General features: G+C 37.9%; 1 protein-coding gene across 1 annotated transcript in view; it reads right to left on the bottom strand.

Moving 5' to 3' along the window:
- TAOK1 (TAO kinase 1) overlaps nucleotides 1-19416 on the bottom strand; it is a 145733-nt gene that overhangs the window by 78415 nt on the left and 47902 nt on the right. Inside the window, exon 2 of the mRNA XM_019650396.1 lies at nucleotides 5350-5574. Within this exon, the coding sequence (XP_019505941.1) occupies nucleotides 5350-5481 (132 nt within the window). The 5' untranslated portion in view covers nucleotides 5482-5574. The remainder of the gene's footprint in view (nucleotides 1-5349; nucleotides 5575-19416) is intronic.

Here is a 19416-nt window from a genome sequence, read left to right as displayed (position 1 = left end):
AATAATAAATAAAAATGGCTATAACTTATTAAAGTCCAAACTTATTAGTAATAATTATTAAATTAAAATTAAGTGATCAAATTAAAAGGAGATACGAATTTTGCTTATCACATCCAAAAAAGCAAAATAAAAATATTTAAGGGCCAGCCGAGTGGCGCATTGGTTAAGAGCTAGCTTGGGAGGCCAGCTCTGTGCAGCAGGGCCCTCATTCGGATCCCACATAAGGGCCAATGACACTGCCCTCTACAGCTAAAATAGTGAACAGCTCAACCTGGAGATAGGCTGCCGTGAGTTGCCGGTGACGGCACAGGCTGCAGCCCCTGCTGCAGTGGGTTGCCATGAGCTACTGTGAGTGGCCAGCAGCCAGCGTGAGCGGCCAGCAGCCAGTGTGAGCTGCCAACAGCCGCTGTGAGTGGCCGTCCAGAGGCCAGCGACGGATCTGCCTCACCCAGGAAGAGAGCAATGATAATACCAACATGGGCCAGTGAAGCGATGTCCTCCACAACTAGATTGAAGAACAGAAGGACAGCAACTTGTCTGCTCCCCTTCCCCCGATTCCCCAATAAAATCTTAAAAAAAAAACAATGATCTGAAATAATCATTATCAATGAATTATATGTAAATGGTTTTTCTATATTTCTTTTGTGTATTTATTACTTTTTTTCTTATAACACTAAAATATTTGCTATAACCATTGAAAATATAAAACTTGCCAAGTCCCTAAGAGAATACAAATTAGTATTCATCTAATTTTTTAAACTGAAGAAAAAAACTTTTGTAATGTAAATAAATGACTTCACTGGGATCATATGTGGCCTGCCACATTTATTGGCACTACCTGATTCCCAGGCCAGTGTTCTGTGGCCCATCTATTGGCGTCATGTTGGTTCTATTTAAGTACTGGAAACTAAAAGAGAATGTTTATTTTCCTAGCAATCTAGAGATAGTGGTTCTTTTGGACATCTGACTCTGGTTTGGTTTCAGATATTTGCGATACCAGTGCTTCATTAGCTTGGCTGATGAGACAGCCACCAGATCTGGCTCAATTAGACTATTTTTAAATGTAAGGTGATCCCTACTGCCAATTAATGAAAATTTAGAGATATGTTATATGAGCTATTTTTAATCATCTAAAAAAATATGACTGGAGTGTCCTTCCTCTATATACTCTATAGACAGACACTGTACATTTAGCCCTGTCATGGTGAGAGGAAACAAAGAGTGAAGCACTCATTCATGTGCACACACTCAACATATGCAACACACAGACACATACACTCCCACACGAATTTGTCTGATACCACAAAATATGAAGATTAGATATACATATGCCAATATCCCTAATAAACATAGACGCAAAAATCCTCAATAAAATACTGGGAAACCGAATCAACAACACATTAAAAAGATCACACACTATGATCAAATGGGAATTATTCCCAGGATGAAGGTTGGTTAAGTATCCACAAATCAGTTAATGTAATATACCACACATAAATAAAATGAAGGATAAAAATCTTATGATCATTTCAATAGATGCAGAAAAAGCATTTAACTAAATCCAACATCCATTTATGATTAAAAAAAAAATCTCAGCAAACTGGGGAACGAGAGGATATACCTCAAAATAATAAAGGTCATATATGACAAACCCACAGCTAACATCATAAACAGTGAAAAGTTGAAAGCCTTTTCTTTAAGATCAGGAACAAGTCAAGGATGTCCACTTTCCCTACTTTTATTCAACACAGTATTAGGAGTCCTAGCCACAGCAATCAGATAAGAAAAAGAAATAAAAAGCATCCAAATTGGAAAGTGGGAAGTAAAACTACTGTTTGCAGATGACATGATACTAGATATAGAGAATCCTAAAGATTTCACCAAAAAATATTAGAATAAATGAATTCAGTAAAGTAGCAGGATACTAAATTAATATTCTGAAATTGGTTGCATTTTTACATACCAATAATGAACTACCAGAAAGAGAAATAAGAAAACAACCCCATTTACAGTTGCATTAAAAGAATAAAATACCGGGCCAGCCAAGTGGCGCGATGGTTAAGAACTGGCTTGGGACACCAGAGGGCCCCGGTTTGGATCCCACATATGAGGGCCAGTGACACTGCCCTCCACAGCTAAGATGCTGAACAACAGCTCAACCTGAAGCTGGGCTGCCATGAGTCGCTGGCGACCGCGTAGGCTGCAGCCCCTGCTGCAGTGGGTTGCCATGGGCTACCGTGTGTGGCCAGCAGCCAGCGTGAGCGGCCAGCAGCCAGCGTGAGCGGCCAGCAGCCGCAGTGAGCGGCCATCCAGAAGCCGGCGACTGATCTGCCTCGCCTGGGAAGAGCGCAATGATGGTGCCAACTTGGGCCAGTGAAGCAATGTCCTCCACAACTGGACTGAAGAACAAAACGACAGCAACTTATCTGTTCCCCTTCCCCCAATTCCCCAGCATTGTTCCCATCCCCCAACTCCCCAATAAAAATCTTAAAAAAAAAAAAAGATGTGTGGTACATATATTGAATGGAATATTACTCAGCTATAAAGAAAGCATGAAATCTTGCCATCTGCAACAACATGGATGGACATAGAGGGTATCATGCTAAGTGAAATAAGTCAGACAGAGAAAAACAAATATCATATGATTTCACTTATATGTAGAATCTAAAAGACAAAATAAACAAAACAGAAACAAACTTATAGATGTAGAGAACGAACTGATATTTGCCAGATGGGGGTCTTTGGGGGATGGGTGAAAAGGTGAAGGGGATTAATATGTACAAATTGCCAGTTATAATAATAGTCACAGGGATGTAAAGTACAGTGTAGGGAATATAGTCAATAATATTTTAATAACTATCTATGGTGTCAGATGGGTACTAGACCTAACAGGGTGATCACTTTTTTTTTTAACTGAGCCATCCTGCCACCTGTTGGCAGCTCAGGGGCAGCTCAGCTCGGGCCAGGATTCGAACCACTGTTGCTCAGAGCTTGCACTCTTGAGCGAGCTGTTAACCAACTGAGCCACTCGACCGGCCCTCAGGGTGATCGCTTTTTAAGGTATATAAATGGCTAGTCACTTATGTTGTATGCCTGAAACTAATATAATATTGCATGTCAACTGTAATTGAAAAATAAATAATAAAAAAAGATCAATACAGATAAACCAGCTGTGTTTCTATACACCAGCACTGAACAATCTGAAAAGGCAATTATAGAAAGTAATTCCATTTACAACAGTATCTTTAAGAATACCAGATTGTGAATAAATTAAGCAATGTAGTGTAAGACCTGTATACTGAAAACTACAAAATACTGCTGAACAAAATTAAAGGAGACCTAAATAATGTTTAGAAAGACATCCTGTGTTTATGGATTGGAAGAATTAATATTTTTAAGATGCAAATACTACCAAACATAATCTATAGATTTAAGTGATCTCTATCAAAATCACAACAGACTTATTGCAGAAATGGAAAAGCCAATCCTGAAATTCATATGAAATTGCAAGGGGTCCAAAATAGCCAAAAGTATACTTAAAAACAATAACAAAGTTATCCTGATTTCAAACTTACTACAAAGCCACAGTAATCAAAACAGTGCTATAAATAAAGATGAATAGATAAATAAAATAAAATTGAGTTCATAAATAAATCTGTACAATATGGCCAATTGATTTGACATGGATGTCAAGACAAATTCAATGGGGAAAAAAGTCTCTTCAACAGATGATAGATACTGGGACAACTGGATTTCCACATGCAAAAAAAATGAAGTTGGATCTCTACCTCACAACATATACAAAAATTAACTCAAAATGGATCAAATATAAGAGCTAAGAACATAAAACTCTTAGAAGGAAAACTAGGGGTAAATCTTTAAGACCTTGGATTTGGCAATGGATTCCTAGACATGACACCAAAAGTACAAGCAACAAAAGAAAAAACATATAAACTGGACTTCATTCAAATTTAAAACTTTTGTATAGCAAAGGAAATTATCAAGGAAGTGAAAAAAAAACTACAGAATGAGAGAAAATATCTGCAAATCATATATCTGATAAAAATTTAATATTCAGAATACATAAAGGAAACCCTACAACTCAACAACAAAGAGACAACTCAAATTTTAAACTAGGAAAAGGACTTAAATAGTCGTTTCTCCAAAGAAGATATATAAATGGCCAATAAGCACATGAAAAGATGCTCAGCATTATTAGTCATTAGGGAAATGCAAATCAAAACCATGAGATACTACTTCACACCTAGTAAAATGGATACAATCAAAATAACAGAAAATAACAGGTGTTCGTGAGGATATGGAGTAATTAGAAGTCTGGCACATTGCTGGTGGTAATGGAAATGGAGTAGACTCTATGGTGCAGTTTCACATTTCCTCAAAAAGTTTAAATTGACAAAGAATTACCATGTGATCTGGTATTTTCACTCCTAGGTACGTATCCAAATTTATAAACAGGGATTCAGATACTTATATGTCAACTTTCACTGTAGCATTTATTCACAATAGCCAAAAGGTGGACACAGTCTATTGTCCATCAACAGATGAATGGACAAACCATGGTATATACATACAATGGAATATTATTCAGCTATATAAAAGAATGAAGTACTCATATGCTATAACATGGATGACCTGTGAAGTGATATAAGTTATACATAAAGTACAAATACTGTATGATTCCATTTACATAAAATATTAGAATAGGCAAATTACAGAGACAAAAAGTAGGTTAGAGGTTATCAGGGGCTGGGTGGAGGGGGAAGTCTGGAGTTACGGTAATGGATACCGAGTTTCTGTTTGTAGTGATGAAAAAGTTTTGAAAATAGTGGTAATGGTTGTACATCATTGTGAGTGCAATTAATGCCACAAACTATACACTTACAAGTGGTTAAAATGGCAAATTTGGTGATTTTTTTTTTTTAGCATAAAATACACACATACACACAAGAAAAAAAGACTTTGGTACATATCCTTCTGCCAAATAATAATCCTAGATTTTCATAACACTAAAATTGACTCTGTATGGAACTTCACAGAAGTCAGTGTTCTGCAATGTTTAATTCTATAGCAATACAAATGATAAGGCTAACAGTGTGCTAAAAATTCTAAACAACATGTAAATTCAAGCAAAATAATATTCGTTCCCATTTTTCCAATCCAAGAAGCTCAATAAATAAAACTATCTACTTTCATATTATACACACACACCTATTCAAGAGACTATAAAATGGACTATGGCCTGTATCTCTTTATATAATTGTTTTTTACTTTGCCAGGACTGGATATTAAGTAAATGCTGGCCACTGACATTAAGCCTTTAACACTTACAAAATACACTGCTCCAAAGCTTCCATGGCCAATTTCTCTGAGATCTGTGAAGAGCTTCTCTGGATCTTCTTTGAAGAAGAGCTCTGCAATTTCAGGGTCCTTGAGGCTGCCTGCTCGGTTAGTTGATGGCATCCTGCTGAGCAATCAGCTGAATGATTCTAATTTTATACTGCTATCCCAATCCTTGGTTCATCTGTATGAATGAAGCCACGTTGGCATAAACAACTGTAGAGAAATAAGAAAAGAAAAAAGTCAGGAAAAGCAAAAACTGCTAAGAATAATTAAAGTAAGATCATTTTTCAACAGCACATTCAAAATTATCTCAGGTCTAGAACTTCACTGAGAAGCAAGTGCGGTCTACCAGTACAGTAATTCCTAAACCTGATTCATCATCACAATCATCTGTGGTGCTTAAAAAACAAACAAACAAAGGTTCCTACCATATATATGTATAGTATATAAGCATATACTACACATACACTTCTAAAAGTTAAATAAATCCTTATATCTTGGAAGCCTTTCTGTATCAGTACTTAAAAGATTTACCTAATCCTGATACAGTAAGCCCATCAGCAGAAGAGATAATACAACAGACGATTAAAAATACATACAACTCAAGATGTACTCATAGTATGTTTCCAATAAGAGGAAGGGTCTCATTTATTAATGATGTTCTAATATAAGAAAACACACATAAGATTTAACTCAGTAAGTGGTCTTTCTTTTCCTTTCAGTTACCATATGTCAGTATTCAGTCAACTGGAACACAGACATTCCAAAGAAAAATGCAATGGGAGAAAGTAATGAATTTAATGTAGACAACTGTTTCCCCCATAAACCTGATTCCCACAAAATATGTCCTTTATCAAATCTACTTCATCAGATATGTAGATACACCAGTAAATTCCCTGGTAATTCTGCTACCAGTTCCTTTATATCATATTACCCAATTTTAACAATGACTCATAATTGAGAGGCTTCAGAACCTGAGTTCTGGAATGACACTACCTAGATATGAATCCTGGCAACACTCTTTATAAGCTGTGACTTAGGTAGCCTCATTTTCCTAATATGTAAAATGAAAATAATAATCTGAGTAGTTGTAAGTGTTAAATAAGTTAATAAATGTAAGCACAGATGAGCACTCAGGCATAATAAGCACTACATTAAATGTTAGCTATCTTAACCTGCTTAAATTCACCAATTAAAAAAAACCCACAAACCTCCAAAACTGATTTCACTAGGCTTCTAAGGAAAAATAAAGCTCTAGCCAATTCTCCCCATGACCTTTATATAACCTGTCTCAATTTTAAGTCACTGAACCAATTTTAATTCTTGCCAGAAAACTTCTTTGTAACTAAATAAAACATATTTACATATCTTTTGACCTCCCTAAATTAACACTACACTGCAATAAAAACACTACCTGTTAATTGTTATTTGTATTCCATTTATAACATACGTTCAAGGCTGTCCCATATACTTTTACCAATTTGCCTGCTCTGGAAGTTCCCTGGAACAAAGTGTTTCAATTACAGTTCCTTCAAGAATATATGACCATAAGCAAGTCTCACTTCTAAAATGAGGAAATTGAACTAAATTTCATATAAAGTGGAATTAATCTACCTGTAAAAAACAGTCTTCAGTGTTACTTAAGACCTTAAGAACTTGAGTATTAGTACCCTTATTACAAGAATTATTTTACATTGAAATTTTCTAACTAGTTCAACGATATCCATCATCTTTCTTATTGGCCTAACAAATTCCCACTCAAAATTTTTCAAGATTTAGATTAAATGTAATATGTTTATAAAATCTTAACTCTAGTAGGAAGAGCTGGTCACTCTCCCTTCCTGCTCCAAAACATCCTACAGCACTTGCTGTATTATACTGCAATTATTTCTCTTTCTCCTAAACATGTAGGCACAATGTGTTTCATTCATTTTTATATTATCTCTGTACGTCCTACACCCTACCTCCTACAGTTAATATTACATAAATATTTGTTGAACTAAAAAGGAATACTTATTCTCTCTATACCACCCCTAAAAATGATCTAACTTCAAGAAATATTTACTGAACAAATAGTATGACTATAATATGCAAAATTTATTAAAGTTCAAAAAAATTCATATGTATAGCACATCCAAAATAATCGTAAAAACAAGAAATAATGAGGGAATTGGAACATTTGCTCTACCAAATACCTAAAGATAACATAAAACTACCTTCATCACTAGAATACTACAAGTAGGACAAATAAATCGATATAAAAGAGAGTCCAGAAACAAAGTCATATATGTGTATCTTGGAATTTAACATATAATTAGAAAATAAATAAAAGTTGTTGAGAAACCTGAGAACACATTTGGAAAAAATTATAAAAATTATAATCCTATCACATATCTTATATAAACATTATACTAAATGGCTTAGAGGTACCTCAAATCAATGAGGAAAAATAAGATTTGGTAAAAGTTGTTGGGAGAAATCTTAACGTATTAGTGTTACACAGCAACACTATGTTCAATATCACTAATAGCTATTTGGAAAAAAAAATAAAACAACACCTGTTCCTCAAACTGGACATCCTCAAACTGGACATCACAATTACATATGGGTCAGAAATACAGATATAAAAAAATGAAACTATACAAGTACGAGAAAGAAATAGGACCAAGGTCCATTGTGATCAGGGAGTGAGGCAACTTTCCTAACTATGATCCAAATCCCAAACAATAAGGAAAAAGACTGATACATTTAACAATATAAAAAGTAAAGTTGGGAGGAGGAGTCATGGAAAAAGACAGTGCAAACAAAAATGTAATGATGAATTTGGAAAAAATGTTTGAACCTTATGTTTGCAAAGGATTAATATCCCTAATATGTAAAGAGTTTCAAAAAACAAAGGGAAAACAAGCACATAGCTTTAATATAGAAAGAGTTTCAAAAAACAGCAAAGAAAAAAATCTGGCAGAGATATGGATAGTTGAAAGGAAAAAAAAAAGGAAACAAATATATGATACTATGTTCAACATCACTCAAAGAGAAATTAAAACTATATTAAGATTTCATTGTGTACCTACTAGAATGGCAAAAATTCATCATGATGTGATGTGAGGTGGAAGAGAAATACACATTCTCATACATTAGTAATGGTAATGCAAAAACAGTATAAACTGTATGGGACCGGCCGAGTGGCTCAGTTGGTTAAGAGCTCGCTCAAGAGTTTGAGCTCTGAGCAACAGCGGTTCGAGTCCCGGCCCGAGCTGAGTAGCCACTGAGCTACCAACAGGTGGCAGGATGGCTCAGCTATAAAAAAAACAAAAACAAAAAACCAGTATAAACTGTATGGAGAAAAATACAGCAAAATCTAGCAAATTCAATATGCACTTACATTTCACACAAAAACCCCACTTTAAGGAACCCATACCAAAGTTACTTACACAAAATATGAGAAAATAATTTGATAAATGGACATGAGGAACTGAAACTCATTACATTGCTGATGGGAGTGTAAAATGGTACAACCATTTTGGAAAACACTTTAACACAAGCTTATCAGGTTAAACAAACATTTACTGTAATGATGGAGCAATTCCTTAAATAGTTATTATTTACTCAAGAAATGAAAACACAGACACACAAAAGACTGTGCACAGCAGCTTTAAGCCCCCAAGTGCAAATGATACAAATGTCTGCCAACAAAGAAACGTAAAATAAAACTGTGGTATACTCACACAATGAAATACAGCAATAAAAAGGAATAAAGTGATACATGCAACAACAGATGATTATCAGAGCATTATGCTCAGCAAAAGAAGCAAAAAATAAGAGTACATATACTGTATGTTTACCCTGATAAATTCTGAAACAGGCAAAACTAGTCTAAAGTGATAGCTCCATGGTGGCCTGGGCTGGTAGCGGCAAGAATAGGGAACTTGACTACAAAAGGGCCTAAAGAAACTTTTGGGGTTGATAGAATTCTATAACTTAATTGGGATAGTGTACAAGTATATAATTGTCAAAACTCTAACTGTACACTTAAAATAGCTTCATTATGTAAACTATACCTCAACTAAATAAACAACTTCAAAAAATTAAATGGCTTAAAATCTAAGCAGCATATATATATGGGTGTCGGAAAAGTCATGACGTATTTTTTCTCTGTTTTCATTGCAAAAATGCGTCATGACTTTTCACACACACACACACACACACACACACACACACAAATTTTATGAACAAAGTATGGAAGAATATGTATCAAAACAGTATTTTCTCTGATAAAAAAGCATTACTTGTTAGCCAATATATCTGTATTATCTAAATTTTTACAGCAACCACTTTATAATTTTAAGAAATTTTACTTTAAATTGTAGAAAAATAAAACATTTCTAAAACTAGAAAAATACATACTCTGACTAGGGAGAATATGCAAAAGGCTGTTAACAATTTTTTTTAAATTTATTTTTATTAAATTTATTGGGTGACATTTGTTAGTAAAATTACATAGATTTCAAGTGTACATTTATATAAAACATCATCTATAACTGCATTGTGTGTTCACCACCCAGAGTCAGTTCTCCTGCCATCACTATATATTTGATCCCCTTTTCTCTCTTCTACCATCCCTGCCCCATACCCTCTGGTAACCACTTAACTGTTGTCTATGAGTTTGTTTTTCTTGTTCCCATGTCATTTTCAGTTTTATATCCCACATATGAATGAGGTCAAACAGTTCCTGACTTTCTCTGATTTATTTCAATAGTTTAACACGATAATCTCAAGATCCATCCCTGCTGTCACAAATGGCAGTATTTCATCTTTTTTTATGGCCGAGAAATAGTCCACTGTGTATATGTACTACATATTATTTATCCAGTCATCTATCGAAGGACACTTTGGTTGTTTCCATGTCTTGGCCACCATGAATAATGCTGCAGTGAACATCGGGGTACATATATCTTTATGGATAAATGTTTTCTGATTTTGGGGGTAGATACCCAGGAGAGGAACTGCTGGGTCGTAATGGTAATTCTAGTCTTAACTTTTTGAGGAACCTCCATACTGTTTTCTGTAGTGGCTGTACCAGTTTACATTCTCACCAGCAATATATGAGGGTTCCATTTCCCCCAATACTTGTTACTATTTGTCTTGTTGATGATAGACATTCTGACAGGTGTGAGGTGATATCTCATTGTGGTTTTGATTTGCATTTCCCTAATAGCTAGTGAAGTTCAGCATTTTTTCATATATCTGTAGGCCATTTGTATGTCTTCTTGGGAGAAGTGTCTGTTCAGGTTGTCTGCCCATTTTTTTTTTTTAAAGATTTTTATTGGGGAATTGGGGGAAGGGGAACAGATAAGTTGCTGTCATTTTGTTCTTCAGTCTAGTTGTAGAGGACGTTGCTTCACTGGCCCAAGTTGGCACCATCATTGAGCTCTTCCCAGGCGAGGCAGATCAGTCGCCGGCTTCTGGACGGCCGCTCTGCGGCTGCTGGCCACTCACGCTGGCTGCTGGCTACATACGGTAGCCCATGGCAACCCACTGCCACAGGGGCTGCAGCCTACGCCATCGCCAGCGACTCACAGCAGCCCAGCTCCAGGTTGAGCTGTTGTTCAGCATCTTAGCTGTGGAGGGCAGTGTCACTGGCCCTCATATGTGGGATCCGAACCGGGGCCCTCTGGCATCCCAAGCGAGTTCTTAACCATCGCGCCACTCGGCCGGCCCCCTGTCTGCCCATTTTTTAACTGGATTTTTTTTGCTTGCTGAGTTGTATGAGTTCTTTATGTATTTTGGATATTAGCCATTTATCAGAGGCATTGTTTGCTAATACGAGGTTGGACAATTAAGTTTGCAAACTCATCCTAGAAAAAGTGCTACATACCTCATTGCTGAATATCACTATGGTCACCTTCGAAGTACTCCCCTTAGGAAGCTATGCACCGATGCCAGCACCTAGTCCACCCTACAAAGCAGTTTTGGAGCTCTTTCTCTGGAACGGCCATCAGAGCTGTCATTGTATTACCTTTGATGTCCTGAATGTCATCAAAATGTCTTCCTTTCCTTTATCTTCGGGTAAAGAAACAAGTCATTGGGGACCAGATCAGGTGAGTAGGGAGGGAGTTCCAATACAGTTATTTGTTTACTGGCTAAAAACTCCCTCACAGACAGTGCTGTGTGAGCTGGTGCACTGTCATGATTGCAAGAGACATGAATTGTTGGCGAAAAGTTCAAGTCGTCTAACTTTTTCATGCAGCCTTTTGTGCACTTCCAAATAGTAAACTTCGTTAACTGTTTGTCCAGTTGGTACAAATTCATAATGAATAATCCCTCTGATATCAAAAAAAGATTAGCAACATCATTGCAACAAGTTCATGAACTTGTCAAACCTCTTATAATTTTCCATTCAGATGGGTTGCCTCTTTGTCTTGTTGATGGTTTCTTTTGCCGTGCAGAAGAAGCTTTTTAGTTTGATATAGTCCCATTCATTATTGCTACCACGCATGGTAGCTTATTGCAGCCCACTGCAGTAGGGGCTGCAGAATACGCTGATGCCGGCGACCCATGGCAGCTCAGCTCCAGGTCGAGCCGTTGTTCACCATCTCAGCCGTAGAGGGCACAGCATCACTGGCTCACATGTGTGATCCGAACCGGAGTCCTGCTGCTTAGAGCTGGCGTCCCAAGCCAACTATTAACAAATGCACCCTCTAGTTTTCTTCTTTTGTGTTACCCTTACCAGGTTTTGGTATCAGGGTAATGTTGGCCTCATAAAATTAGTTAGGAAGTATTGCCTCTTCTTCAATTTTTTGAAAGAGTTTGAGGAGGACAGGTATTAAATCATCTTAGAATGTTTGGTAGAATTCACTATTGAAGCCATCTGGTCCTGGACTTTTGCTTTTAGGGAGGTTTTAGATGATTCTGTTTCAATTTCCTTACTCTTGCTGGGCCTATTTATTGGGTTGTCAGAAAAGTCATGATGTATTTTTTTCTGTTTTTTTCGTTGCAAAAATGTGTCATGACTTTTCCGACAGCCCAATAGATTTTCTAGTTCATGATCAGTCTAGGAAGGTTATATATTTCTAAGAACTTGTCCAAATTAAATAATTTGGTGGCATATAGTCCTTCATAGTATTCTCATATAATCCTTTGTATTTCTGTAGAATCCGTCATAACTTCTCTTACATTTCTGATTTTGTCTTTCTTTTTTTTCCTTAGTGAGTCTAGTCAAGGGTTTGTCAATTTTATTAATCTTTTCAAAGAACCAACTGTTTGCTGCATTAATTTTTTTCTGTTATCTTTTTTGTTCTCTACATCATTTAGTTCTGCTCTAATTTTTATTATTTCCTTCCTTTCGCTCACTTTGGGTTTCATTTGTTCATTTTCTAGTTCTTTAAGATGTAATGTTAGGTTGTTTATTTGGGATTTTTCTTGTTTGTTGAGATAGGCCTGTAATGATATTAATTTCCCTCTTAATATTGCTTTTGCTGTTTCCCAATAATTTTGATATGATGTGTTTTCATTCTAATTTGTTTCTATGTATCTTTTGATCTCTCCTTTTATTTCTTCTTTGACCCAGTAGTTCTTTAATAACATGTTGTTTAATCTCCATGTATTTGTGGTTTTTCCCACTTTCCTTTTGCAGTTGATCTCCAATTTCAAAGCCTTGTGGTCAGAGAATATGCTTGGTATGATTTCAGTCTTCTTAAATTTGCTGAGGCTAGTTTTGTGTCCCAAGATATGATCTATCCTTGAGACTGTTCCATGTAGACTTTATAAAAGAATGTATAGTCTGGCGTTTTAGGGTGAAGTGTGCTGTAAATGTCAATTATGTCCATTTGGTCTAATGTGTCATTTAATGCTATTTCCATATTGATTTTCTGTTTGGATGATCTAGTCATAGCTGTCAATGGCATATTTAGGTCCCTTACTATGTTTTTGTCAGTTTCTCCCTTCAGTTCTGTGAGTACTGCTTTATATATTTTGGTGCAACCTGATTGGGAGCATATATATTGATAATTATTATGTCTTGTTGTACTGTCCCCTTTATCATTATGAAATGTCCATTTTTATCTCATTACCTTTTTTATCCTGAAGTCTGTTTTGTCAGGTGTAAGTATGGCTACCCCCATTTTTCTCTGGATGCCATTTGCTTGGAATATCACTTCCCACCCTTTAACTCTGAGCCTATATTTGTCCTTGTAGCTGAGATGTGTCTGTTGGAGAAAGCATATGATTGGGTTTTGTTTTTTTCATCCAAACTGCTACTCTGTGTCTTTTTATTAGTGACTTCAGTCAATTTACATTTAGGGTGATTATTGATATACTTGTATAAGGCTTTCCTATAGCCATTTTGTCTTTTGTTTTCTGGTAACTTGGTGTCTCCAATGTCTTTGCCTTTTTGTTTCTGTCTGTTATTTTAGTTTGGTGGCAATGAATTATTTTTTCCCCTATGTTCTCTTTTATGTTATGTGTATCAGTTCTGGATTTTTTTTCCCAGTGGTTACATTAAGTTTATGTAAATGAAGGTTCATATATACAGTAGTCCTTTGTATTTCATCATGGTTATCTCCATTCCCCCTTGCAAATTCAGACCTTTGCTCTCCCCCATTTTGTTTTTGTTGTCACAAATTATCCCTATTTATGCTGTGAGTTGCAGTAGCAAACTGTCGTCTTTGTCTTTTTTAAAAATCTTCTTTACCCTTTATGTTAAGCGTATAATGCCCTATCCTGTGTAGAGGTTGCCATTTCCTGCTTCTGTCTGTCTGTGTTAGTAATCTTAGCCATGGTTTTGTATCCTTTTGTCTTTTTGTTTCAGGTTGAATGGCGTCCTTCAGTATTTCCCGTAATGCAGGCCTTGTGGTACAAAATTCACTTAGCTTCTGTATATCTGGAAAAATCTTTATTCCACCTTCATATCTAAAGGATGACTTCGCTGGATATATATTTTCTCTCTTCAAACAGTTTGAATATTTGATTCTACTCCCTCTTGGCTTGTAGAGTTTCTGCTAAAAAGTCTGATGATAACCTAATGGGCTTTCCCTTGTAGGTTACAGCCTTTTTTCCCCTGGCTACCTTGATAATTCTTTGTTATTAACATTTGACAGCTTCAATATAATGTGCCATGGAGAAAGCCTGTTAGGATTGAGGTAATTAGGTGCCCTGTTGGCTTCTTGGATTTGAGGTTCCACTTCTTTCCATTGGTTTGGGAAGTTCTCATTGACTTTGTTTGAATAGACTCTCTGTGCTCTTCTCCCTTTCTTCTCCTTCTGGTATACCCATTATTTGTATATTGCTCTTCCTGATGGAGTTAGATAGTTCTTCCATTTCTAACAACATCTTCTTTCATCTGTGTTATTTCTAGATCTCTATCTTTGATATCACTACTTCTTTCCTCCATTTGGTCAGCTCCATTTCCTAAGCTGGCTATTTCCTTCTTCCTCTCTTTTACTTCAGCTCCAGAATTTCTATTTGGTTCTTTTTTAAAATTTCAATCTCATTGGTAAAATATTTTTTGTTCTGAGTTCGTTAAACTGCCTGAGTTTTCTTGCACCTCATTGAGTTTTTTTCAGAACTGCACTCTTCAGTTCCCTATTATTTAAGTCACATGTTTCCATGTCTATAAGTTCCTTTTCTGGAGATTTTTCATTTTCTTTCTGAGCTGCCATGTTACCTTGGTTATTCATGGCAGCTAATGAATTATTTCTTTTCCTGGGCATCTACAGGAGTGGAATCTGCAGCAGGTTGATACGAAGAGGTCTTTCTTTTGCTTTCCAGTAGGTGGTGCTGGAGCATTTTGTATTCTCTTGCACTGTTCTGGCTGTTCCCCTGGTGGGAGATTTCCTGGGGAGGTGCGAGTCTCATCTGTGGCCACATTGCCTCGGTCTCAGTATACCACTCCCGTGGAAGAATATGGTGGGCAGTGGGGTTCTGAGCCTCTGAAATCCCAGTGCTTCCCCTGCAGCCAGATGCAGAGCTGTGTGTCTCAGCAGCCCTGGATGCCCCCGCCGCGATCTACTGGGATGGTGGGGTAGGGTGGGCTGGGAGAGGTAGCAGGCACGACTGGGACCTGCTCTCTTCCGCGCGCTGGCGACTGCCAGACCACAGCTGCTTCGTCCCTACAGCTCCTTCCCTGTCACCGGAATTAGCTGCACTGTGTGTCTGCCACTCTGGAACTCTCTCCAGTTCTCAGGGCTGTAGATATTCTGCTCTTTAATCCAACATGGCTACCTTTTTTTTTTTCTTTCTTTCTTTCTTTCTGGGCCCACTGCTAGCACTGGGAGGGTGCGACGGAGGGAGCTCTGGGAAGGTGGGGGGAGGCGGTCAGGCTCCATGGTTTTGTTTTCTTATGTCTTTGCCCTGAGATCTCTGACCAGATCACTGCATACAGTCATATTATATGCTGATTTCCTCAGGCAGGATTGCTGGGGCCACACAACGTGCTCCTGCAGTCTCAATCCTCCCTGTTCAGGAGACCTCAATGACCTCCAGGCTGTGTTCTGTAACCCAGTCTCTGCACTTCTCCCTTCCCTTCTCTCCTGTTCACCCCGATTTGCCCACCTTCAGATATTTCAATGCGCAGATTTCTCAGACGTGTTTGTGTGCTGCGTAGGGAATCCTTTGTTGAATTATAGCCATTCAATTTGTTATAACTTCCAGGGGAGGTACAAGGAGACTTCTCATGACACGTTTCTGATTTCACTACCAGCATTTTTTTTAACTCACAAAAGGCTAATATAATGCATTTAAAAATATTTGTCAAAAAAAAATGGAGTCAAACACAAAACTCAAAACATCCAGAGCAAACACAATTAAAGGTTAATATTCCTTAAATACACAGATATCATTCAAATCACTTAGAAAGTACCTAATCCACCAACATTAAATAGCCAAAGGATATATATCAATATTCTATACACAGGTAATATAAATGATTAGGGGAAGAAGTCAAACTTGAAGACTCGTCAAGTATGACCATGGGTTTTCTGATTTTATTTTCCCCCTTTATCTCCCAGCTTTGGCCTAAAAGTGGCCTGAGTTACAGAACTATGTTGAGGATGCTGACAAAAAAACTCTTACAGACGTTCCCTTTTTCTGTCCAAAGGACTGGGAAAAAGAAAACCCTGAGACCTGGAGATTGTGGAGGGAAATGCCTTTTTTTTCCTTTTTTTCTCTGTTCACCCACAGAATTGCACTGGCCTAGCAACAGAAAAACCCTGTAAGACAACCTATCTCTCTGGCCAGAAAAACGGAAAAACAGGGCCCCTGTAATCCAAAAAGTGTGAGAGGAATTTTATCTTTTTTCCCCCTCTGTCTTCTTTCCCCATTTCACCTAAGGGCAGCCCTAGAACTGTAAAATAAAGAAGTCTAAAACTTTGATAGAGACCTGTTTTTCTGGTTAGAGGAAGTGGGAAAAGGCCACTGGAAACTGAAGAATATGCAGGAAATCATGGAGAGGAGAGAGCTGGAAAAGGTACACACAAAACTGACTGTGGTGTGTAAATCAGACTTTAAAGTGTGTAGCAAAGGCTAAAGAGAACTAATCTATAATATAAATCACTGCCCAAGCCCCAGACTATCACTGAGATGTACTGTTCCAGCAAATGCAAAGAACACAGAGAAGGTTTAAACAGAACTTCAGCCATAGAAAGTAAGACATAACTTGCCATTTAAATGAGTTAGTGTGTAGGGAAAAAAACCAATCCACACACATATACAAATCAATATTCTCCAGAGGATATTAACAGGAATCAGAATTAACAACACAATATTCAATATGTCCAGGATAAAACTGATAATTAGTCTACATGGGAAAACAAATAAAACACACGCACACACAACTAGAAAATGTAACAAATTATCAAGGTAAAAAAGGACAAACAGATGTCTATTTTAAAATAAGTAATGTTGGAATTATAACATAAAGACTTTAAAGCAGCTATTATAACCATAATAAATAACAGTTAACACTCTTGAAACAATTGGAAAGGCATAAGTTCTTAGAGAAACAGGAATTATAAAAAAAAGAAACACATAGGAAGTTTAGAACAAAAATACAGTATAAGAAATTTAAAGGAAAAAAAAAAAGACCTCATTGCATGGGCTCAACTGCAGAACAGAGATGATAGAGGAAAACAGTCAGTAAACTTGAAGACAGAGCTATAGAAATTATCTAAACTGGAGAACAGAGAGGGAGAAAAGATTGAAAAATAGTGACTTGTGGAACAATATCAAATTGTCTAAGTTTCACAACATTGGTGTTGTATTAAGGAAAGGAAACATAAATTGGTTAAGAAAATTTTTTTTAGTAATAGCAGAAATCTTCTCAGATTGGACAAAAACACATAAATGTAGAGATTTTTGAAGCTCAGCAAAGCTTAAACAGGATAAATGCCAAAATAAAACAAACAAAAACAGACTTCCGGTCAAGATGGTGGAATAGGTAAATGCTCACTTGTTCCCAGGACTACCTCAAAATTACAATTAAACTACAGAACCATCATTGTGAATCACCTGAAGTCAACAGAAGTCCTACAGCTAACAATATACAAAAGAAGCCACTTCAAGACTGGCAGGAGGGGAGAGATGCAGGATGGACTGGTCCCACACTCAAGTGTGGCAGTTAAAAATCAGGAGGGATATCTTGGCTGAGGAGGTACTCCCTGAGGAGCGAGGGATCCCAGCCTCCACAGCTCAGGGTTTAAGTGCCAGGGAGAGAAGTTCCCATAACTTCTGGCTGTGAAAACCAGGGCAGATTGTGGCTAAGCAAGACAGCTGCTGGAGACCCAGGCAGTCCTCTTAGAGGGCCCACTCAGGGACTTACTCACTGATGGACTCACTTGCTTTAAATTCCAGCACCGGATCAGCAACTCAAGAGGCACCATGTACATATGGGGAGGAACTGAATTATCTTTCTTCAGGGCTGGCAGGGCAACTTTCTCCCAGACACAAATGGCTGGCAGAAGCCATTGTCCCATTGCTGAGCCCACCCATCCACCTGCACAGGAGGGCACCACATCTGAGTCTCCATGAACTTAGCTAAACTAACAACATGAGCCCCAGTGTGGTGATTCCCTGAAACCCCGCCCACCCAACTTGTGGGTCCACCCAAGCTGCTTCCAGTGGCTCTTCCACATAAATGCCCTGTCTTGGCTCATGCCATGGACTTTCCTAAAATCTCTCAAAAGTTCACAAACCTCAAACAAGCAGCATCTGGACTTGAGCCCTTACCTCTTGCTAAGCAGCCCCAAACCCAGCACTAGCAGCAGCCAGCCTTAAGTTCACAGGTTAACCTCTCCCAGGCACCACCAAGCCCAGCACAAGTGGCAACCATCTGCAGATCACTCTGTAGCTCATACCAAGTGGCCCTGGGAAGGGCACAGGCAGCAGCTGACCTTGGTCTACACCAGAGCCCCTCCCAAGAGGTCCCATGACCAACACTCCTGGTAGCCAGCTTCAGACCACACCACAGCACCACCCAACCACTTCCACAAATGACAAACCCAATAGGCAGACTCAGCAGGCACCAGAGCCCCACTAAAGTGAATCCTGCTCCATAGTATCAGCACCTGCACAACAGCTCCTCCATTGTAGTCACAGCCAGTCCTCACAACCAATCAGCCTGTGGGTCAATCCCTCTCACTGATGTGCAAACAGCAACTAAAGTTCAGCTACAACAGGAGTACACACACAACGCACACAAGGGACACATCTGGAGCACCTGGCTCAGGTGACCAGGGAGACTGCACCACCGGGCCCCACAGGACACGTAATACATAAGGCCACTCCATCAAGATCATGAGACATAGCAGCTCTATCTTATGCATAGAAACAAACACAGGGAGGCAGACAAAATGAGACAAAGAAACATGCCCTAGTGAAAGAACAGAACAATGCTCCAGAAAAAGAACTAAACAAAATGGAGACAAGCAAACTACCAGATGCAGAGTTCAAAACACTGTTTATAAGGATGTTCAATGATCTCAGTGAGAACGTCAACAAAGAGACAGGAGATTAAAAATTGAGATAGAAAACATAAAAAAGAACCAGTCAGAAATGAAGAAT

The sequence above is a fragment of the Hipposideros armiger genome, unplaced genomic scaffold (genome assembly GCF_001890085.2).
Source record: "Hipposideros armiger isolate ML-2016 unplaced genomic scaffold, ASM189008v1 scaffold_141, whole genome shotgun sequence".
NCBI lineage: Eukaryota > Metazoa > Chordata > Mammalia > Chiroptera > Hipposideridae > Hipposideros > Hipposideros armiger.
This window is presented reverse-complemented; position numbering and strand designations above follow the sequence as displayed.